Genomic DNA, 8497 nt, shown 5'->3' with positions numbered 1-8497 from the left:
CAGCTCACCAGCCCGCATTGTCGTGTTTGTAAGAACACTGAAAGAAAAACGGGATGAAAACAGCATTTTGGGTACTTCACAATCCGTCACCGTACGATCACCCATGTTTCTTGTCAAGACTTTATTCATGGCGGATGAAGTTGAATGGGCCTCGGTCAGTAGACAATAAATCACATCGGAAATCAAATCGAATAATAAGTTGGTCAAATGGTTAAAGTATTCCAGATAGTGAAAAACGGGCAAGACAAACTTGTAGGACTGTTCCATAACGTCTTCCATTTGGAAAGATTTTGAAAATGTCTTCCGAAAGCTTTGGAAAATGAGTTTATGGGTGCATTCCAGTTGCGGCTTCTTCATTCATATTTAAAAAAACATCGGCTGAGTTTTTGATTCATGGACCTTGGTACTTCAGACGATTCCAACCCAAGGAGAACCGGGTCTCATGTTAATCAGACAAAGGCTTTCAAGAAATGAGACAAGGGCTAGCTCCGGTTGATATGAGAGGCGTGAAGTATAACACTCTCTTGCTGAGTAACTTCCTCCCTTGTCTGCTCATAATAACTACTAGATATCCCCAATATGGTCTTATTAGTTGGTTAGTATCTTATTTGAAGTGGGTCATAAGAAAGCTCCTATTTCAGGAGCGAGTGCATCAAGGCTACTGCAACTGTAGATATTGCCACTGGACGAATGACGTCCCGAAGAACGATGAAAGCAGTAGTACATCGGGAGTCTGAGGAAATGGAGAAATGCATCGCATTCAAACGACCTGATACAAATTAACCTGTTGTCTCGAAGTGAGAATCTTGTCAAATCGAGTCAACGACAAAGCTAAACCAACATAAACGGTCAAAAGAAATTCCATATCTTTGAAGTGGATACATGAGTAACCGGGAGAGAAATAGCTTAGCAAAATGAGCATATTGATCATTTACAAAAACCTTGAATATATTTGAAACGTGTCGTCGGGTGTCGAAGATTTTTCAGCAACGTTATGAGTACTATGTTACTTTTAGAATGGTACACTAATATAATCCGAAAGGTCTGCTGGGTACCCGTAAAAAGACAACAAAGTTTTACGATAATGCATGAATAAAGTTTGCTGGAAATTCTTCTCTGATCCACTACCGGTGTCTTCCTTGTTGGGGCTAATCAGCGTTCTCTGATCCTCCATCACTCTTATGTTCTGGTTGAACACCCCATTGTTCGTAACTGACGAGATACAGTCATATGGAAATTACGTTGGCGTTAGGAGGAAACCCTACTAAATCGATCGTAACAATATTTTTTTCCTGAATGTGCCAAACAAGGCTCACCTTGTGTGTGTATCATTCGGCGCGATATTATAAACGGGCACTTAGCAATGGCTCAATCTACAAGGAAAGCTCAGAAGAAGGATCTGAATCGGCCAACTTGTATTCCCAAACTTCAACTGATCGAGATCCCGAAAAATGTACTGATATGGGTGTACTTAGATGCATAAAAAGTTCATGGACCCCACAATCATTTCAGCGGCTGTCTTGAAACGAGGATAGAGAGGAAGTAACGATCGTTCCCACTAAAATATCCAAGTGTTTTACGGGGAATCTGACGCAGAAATTCTGGAAAATGTCACGGAAAACTGTCTGGCCAAGATGGCACAATTAGGTGGACAACCAACATAGTTGTACCCATTTTTCATCCTTTGCTCTTCCCATGAATTATGGGATTGACTTTTGATGGGACAGCTTGCCGGTTAGAATCATTGAACACCATCCATTCGGAAAAGAGATATGATGGGATACTTGGGCGACCTCATATTTCTGTCCTCAAGTGTACATATAAAAGAAGAAAGAAAAGTTTCTCCACACCATTAGACATCTGCGTAGCTCACAAGTGTGATGTCCAAATGGGTCGAGGAGTCAAATACTCCAGGCAGCCTAACCTGATTGGCTAGACGTGAGAGGGTCAAAAAGTCAACAGTGAACATTTACTCTTGTTCTGTAGATTCCTGGAAGACATCAGAGTAAACGAACTCAAAGCTGAAGTCATTCTTCACCCGCTGACAACCATTGTGACCAGGTCTCGTTTATTGCTGCTACACGGAGAGTGACGTTTGGCATATAGTACCGGATTTAATGCTTTACTGAAATTTTGATCAGTTAACTTACTACTAATTGGAGAGATTTTCAGTTGTGATAATGATAGACGTGAGAATTGCCGGCCTTCACTTTATGCGTAAATAGGTTGAGTCGCGGTGATAACAAGCTCAAACCCAACCCTAGTGAAAAGAGGACGACGATGGAGACGAACGTGCAGGTAGCTTTAATAGACTAGTGTAGCAGATATGGGCGTGGTTTAGGGAACAATGTCACTAAATCGCCTGGGAGAGGCACAAAACCAGCAGAGCAGGTAACATTAAGGAAGGCAGCTGACGGCTAACAGACAAATCCCACGGTTGAAACTTAGCTGATATGTTGATAAATTGATGTATGTCATATCTGGCATCTTCCTGAGAGTGTTCCTTGTTGAGAGTAAGAAGCAAACGGACTTGGGTTGATTCGAAGCTGGGAACTTGCGGAGCAACATACCGTCTATTGACGAGTTACCTCGTATTCAGATAGAATGTGGCATCAGCATCCAGTGTGGTGTTTTCCAGTCACTTAAACTTTCCAAACGATCATGAGTATGCAGCGTGCGAAACATCATCGGAGCCGATTACATCCAAAGTGCTTCCCATTTCCATTTGGAGCCAGTGCACCTGATTTAATACGCATGTTGAAAGGATGCAAAAAGCTACAAGTCGCTCAGAACAGTTCCTAACTCTTCACATTTCTTGAAGAGGACCTGATCACTAGGAAGCCACGGTTTTACCTGTTTTCGTGTAGTAGTGGTAGGGTCGGTTCTCGAAAGGGCATACAAGCGGTTTCACACACCGACTGGAGCTGAGTTCGAATCTAAACATCACGTGATCCTAACCTGCTGGCACCAGGTTCATACACAAACTAGCGTTCTAGCTCGCTAACTTATACAAACTCAGAAAGTGCGTGACTTTGAGTCGAGATCACCCACAAACCAAATTAAAATTGATTTAAACCCCCATTGCGGATAACTCAAGGGAATATGATTGACGGAAACTTGTAAACAAACATGACCAAGTTGCAGGATATGCTAAAGAGAATCTCAGCAACTTGCGTGCAATACGTGCCAAAGAGTATATATCCTAAACAGCCTTTCCTACTCATTCCCAATTGAATTGACCTCCTTAGTTGGTCTGTTACAGTTGTCCCTTCAAATGAAAACATTTGGGTATCAGTCACCGGGTTAAGAACCACAGTCTCAGTTATTTTCACTTCAGCTAATCATATGATTGTAATGAGAATCCACACAGGTACAGCTGACAATGTATTGTTATTAAGTGTTACTGGTGGTACTCTCTTTGAGGGGTTTCAGGTTGCCTTCCGACCAGCGGATCGGAGCGTCGAAAGGCCAGAAAAACAGGAAAACGAGAGGAAAAGTGACAACACTTCCTTTGAAGGCGGAGAGCAGCAGAGCCTTCGATGCATCTCTAGCTACAACCACTGTACGACGAGTACGGGTTATTACAAAAGAGAATCTCAGCAACTTGCGTGCAATACGTGCCAAAGAGTATATATCCTAAACAGCCTTTCCTACTCATTCCCAATTGAATTGACCTCCTTAGTTGGTCTGTTACAGTTGTCCCTTCAAATGAAAACATTTGGGTATCAGTCACCGCGTTAAGAACCACAGTCTCAGTTATTTTCACTTCAGCTAATCATATGATTGTAATGAGAATCCACACAGGTACAGCTGACAATGTATTGTTATTAAGTGTTACTGGTGGTACTCTCTTTGAGGGGTTTCAGGTTGCCTTCCGACCAGCGGATCGGAGCGTCGAAAGGCCAGAAAAACAGGAAAACGAGAGGAAAAGTGACAACACTTCCTTTGAAGGCGGAGAGCAGCAGAGCCTTCGATGCATCTCTAGCTACAACCACTGTACGACGAGTACGCGGTTATTACAGCTGGCAATGATGATGCTGAGAGTAGCCTTCGGTCACATGAAGCTGTTCGACTGACCTGGAAAAGTGACGGCGTGTGAACCAGCAGTCTGGCTTGCGGACCTGTCGAGTGTCCTACATCTTAGTCAACAACAAACTCGCAGTAAACTGTGGTTGCAGGACTGATCACTTCCTGTAGATTATCGATAATGAGTGGTACTAAACAGCGGAGTAATTCATGATTTCAACTAATGATGTATAACTATTAAGAAATCATGTTCCCCGGCCATGGTTATTGCTAACGAAATGTATCACAGATGTTAGCCGAACAACATTCCATTCAAGTCAAGGAAAAGATAGCACGACACAACAACCCATGCTTCGATTGGGAAGCTATTCAACATATCGAGTTAGTTTCTTTTATATGATTTATCTGATTCAGATGCGAAACTTAGCTTGTATTTACGTATGGGTAAGGTAGACACGAATGTGACGACCGCATCTGCGATCAAGTCTGTCCTTCCCCAGTGTCATTTTACGGACCATGAATAGAAGTGAAACGCTCTCAATAATGGATGCGGGTCCAGCTGCGCCGTGACCCTCTGCTTATGGATGGATCATCACTAAACGATTTGTGAACATTCGCGCGCCTCGAGTGGCATGGATCACTACCGATGGCGAATCACCACTATACAGCATTTTCAGGGTTGTGTCCTCACGGATTTATCGTATGGGTACCCACAAATTGTTCTTCATACTTCACCAATAGTTCACGGGCTCTTAGCTAGTATTGCTGTTAAATTACGCACCCATTATGCGGATGGGCATCGCAGCCAACCGTAATGAAACACTGCTACTCTCTATCAGCTGACTGTTAGCTACGCTTGTCATCGATGAGTGTAACTTGTCCAGCTACCGTAGCAAAGGTGAATAAGTTCTTCCACATCATACTGGAACACGAATGAATCCAAGTGAGACAAAATTCCCTCGGGTTTCGATCAGCGGTTCTGATGTGATAGGGTGGACTACCAACAGGACAGCTCAAATCACAGTCTAACACATTGCTTGTAGGTATCGCCAAAAACTGGTTCGGAATCTGTCCTTTGTACCCCGCGGTCGACCCCGAAACAAATTTCCTACGACTAGGAGTTCAATGTGATCTTCCTTTTCATTTGAACTATGGGGTTATCGTATACTGACAGAGTGACCATGAGTGGCCCATTTGTACATGGACTGATTCTTGGTCACGCAGTTATTCTGCAGAGAGACAACCCCTTCTAAAATATCTAATATCTCTACACTAATTGGCCTGTTGCGAAGTGGCTTTCTGGTAAATTATCTTAACCAAGCATGGGGTACAGTTGTACGAGTTGGGCGGTCGATTCGTTAAATTGTGCTCATGATGCAGGAGTCGAGCAGAAAGATTTCATGCCTACGCGCTACTGATTAGCCGTTAGCGTCAGTCCCTAGGCCTCCGTTTGAGAGGACAATTAGATTTAATGGCCAGCGCTCCCACAAGTCATCGGTTAACTAATTTCACGTCGTTCCCCACCACACATACATCTGGATGAAAAGAACTCCGTGAACTGGACGACCGGGATATGTCCTAGCGAGCGCAACCTACACAGCATGACCAGTTGATCTGCCGTGGGTTAGCCGCTTCTACCACGAACCATCCGAAATTGCTACTCCCAGCCGCTTAACAGACATGAATAATGCTTCGGAGATACACTGAAACGTTATTTGCATCTTCATTAGTCTTAGTCAACCAACCATTGTAACTTTGATTAGGCCTCTTTCTCCATTGCCTAACCGGCATAAATATGTGCAACAGTCCTAGCCTAAAGATGTACACAAACTTCATTACCCTCGCCGTGTCAAACTAAGGTTAAACATTGCTTACAGAGGTTGCCATACGTTACAAAAGCTAATGATAGAAAATATTTAGAGGGGACAAAACCCACCATAAATTGTCTGATTCCATTGCATATTCATTTGAAGTTTAGCATTCCATCGCCATGCTGCTCGCAGGAGCCAATACTCTCAAACAAGTATCATTTACCGTGTCACGAAAGCCTGCACGCTCCCAGATTTCTGACTAAGATATTCATATCATATTTTCGAATGCAGCAGTGGATTGGACGCGATCTACTGACAAACAAGTGCATGGCTTGCGGGGGTTAGATAGACGCTGGTGCCACGGCCCTATTTGGCCATCATAGGTGAACGAACCGCTCTGCAGGTTTATTGTCATACTTCCTGCACGAGTAATTCCTCCACAAGAACCATCCCAATAGGGGTAGAGAATATTCCTTCATTGCAACTCTCTCTAGAGGGACCCACGCAGAACAGAATAGATATGGTTCCACAAATAGCTGATTTGACCACACAACGGAAAAAGTCGTATGTTACCAACCCATATTAACACCAAAACATGCTACAGTTCGTCATATCAGTGAACCCTTTTCATTTTGACTTGGCTAAGCCTTGGATGAGTTTAAAGCACCATTATTTCACAGCCGAGGCATCCTTTGAGGGACAGGATGAAGCAACGAACGATAACAACAAAATTCTCGAGTCTTTATACAGAAATTCGTTTGTATGCTAACGTTGCCGGTACTCGGGGACTCAGCTGACGAGAACTGAACAGTTGGATCAGTCACATTGTTGTTGAAAAACACCTAGATACAAATAGCTGTTGTTGACTACTCTGTCACCAAGTGAAGTTCTAAGAGCGTTGCCTAAGCTGGGAGAGCATTGCATTTGTTTGTGAAAATCGCATATGACTCAGCTGAATTCATTATGCCGGTATCACCAATGGTCGGTGATTTTTCTCAAACAGGACGGCGCCGGTATAACGAGACCGAAGTTTGATCATTGTGACGAATGGCTTGTCAGCTGTCTGACGAGAGATACAGAGGAAAATGGGACAAATTTTGCATCCCCGCCAGCCAAAGACAGAATTCCGCGATACAGCAACAAAACAAACTCGGTGAAAATGACGAAAATAAACTAGTCGAGGTTGAGTATGAATAGTTATAATAATAGTAATAATAGAATAAACCTTTCATGTCGTGGTTGGGTTGTCTAAAATGACGATGAGCCCGTCAAAAGAGTGACGGATGGGGGCAGGATTGACGCGTTGCTGGAGTGTGGCAAGAGAGCGAAAAGCTATGCGAAAGAGCAAATAAAGACGCAACGGGAAAGACGCTCGATGGTTTTGGGATATTATGGTCAGTGTGTGACTAAGGTTGGCAGCAACTCGGTCACGTCACCATGGCTTCGACCAGCGGTTCGGAAATGAGGAAACGGAGCAGATCGGACAGGGAAACGACGCCAATAACTTTGTTGTCCTCGACGATTACCAAACGATGAACCTGTACAGGATAAAGAGAGATTTTGTAGACGAAAGGACGGAAACCAGTCTGATTGTTCTGGAGAAAGATGACTAAGATGGGAGGCGGGAAAAATGACAAATGTGGCTGAGGCTGCCTTTTCTTTCGGGGACTATTATTCGATCCCACAATCGTTTCGCCTAGCGCTCAGACGAAATCTACTGCAACGAACGAATGAGAAAGGCTTGCGTGTTCACATTCAAGGACAGCAAAGAACTCCTATCTTTCTTTGAACGAGTCTTTCGTGAAAACCAAATTGATTCGCAAATGAGTGTATTTCTCGAAAACATTCCAATTTGGGTTCAAGTGGAACATAGGGTTGACGGAAACTCGGGGACTGGGCCTACCTGATGAGCCTCAAGAAGGGTGAAACCGATCATGGGCTGTCGAAAAGTTTTCAACAACCTTGTGAGTAGTTTCCTTCATGAAAATATACCGCGATTTCTCGAATATCGTGCCAACTGAATCATGAGGCTGCCTGTGTGCAGAACATTGAGTTTAAGAATATCATAAACGAGAGATTCAGTTAGTCTCTCTTGAAAACCAAATTCATTTGCAAATAAGTGTATTTCTCGAGTCACCGATCACTTTGGTGGGCCCTATTTTCAAGCAGAAGACAGCTTTCTAGATGACAAGTTGAAAGTCGAAAACCAACGTGTTGCAAGCACAGGAAGACGTCTAATACCAGCTTACCTTACTTGATTCATCCACCATTCACCGAAATGGCCAAAGTCGGAATCGGGGAAGCATTTGGTGTGACTTCCTGCATAAACCACCATCGATTCCTTCTCATCGTCTTAAACTTTCCCACTTCGGAGCACAAACCCCTCGCACAGTACTAGGATTTCGCAACCCCCCCTATAAAGTGAACACCCTTGAAGATCACAAGAAAAATTCCACCTCGAAGGCATTCAAGGGCGAACAAAACTGCACATATACCAGAAAAGAGGCTGTCTTATTCAACGGAAAAGGAACCCTCAGAAATCATTGCATCGTTTGTGCTAGCGCAAAAGAATTTAGCTTGGTTCGCAAGTGCACTATTTCTGAACCCTCATATTTTTCGCACGACCTACCACCTATGGTGTTGGGTCTTCTCCAGCAGCA

General features: G+C 43.6%; 1 protein-coding gene across 1 annotated transcript in view; it reads right to left on the bottom strand.

Annotated features, from left to right (window-relative positions):
- Positions 1–6570: 6570 nt before the first annotated feature.
- The window catches only part of T265_12465 (hypothetical protein), a gene marked incomplete at both ends in the record, with an annotated part of 53315 nt that continues 51388 nt past the window's right edge, over positions 6571–8497 (bottom strand). Inside the window, one exon of the mRNA XM_009163989.1 lies at positions 6571–7375. Coding sequence (XP_009162253.1) covers positions 7265–7375 — 111 coding nt within the window. The remainder of the gene's footprint in view (positions 7376–8497) is intronic.

This window comes from Opisthorchis viverrini (assembly GCF_000715545.1).
Source record: "Opisthorchis viverrini unplaced genomic scaffold opera_v5_2, whole genome shotgun sequence".
Classification (NCBI taxonomy): domain Eukaryota; kingdom Metazoa; phylum Platyhelminthes; class Trematoda; order Opisthorchiida; family Opisthorchiidae; genus Opisthorchis; species Opisthorchis viverrini.
This window is presented reverse-complemented; position numbering and strand designations above follow the sequence as displayed.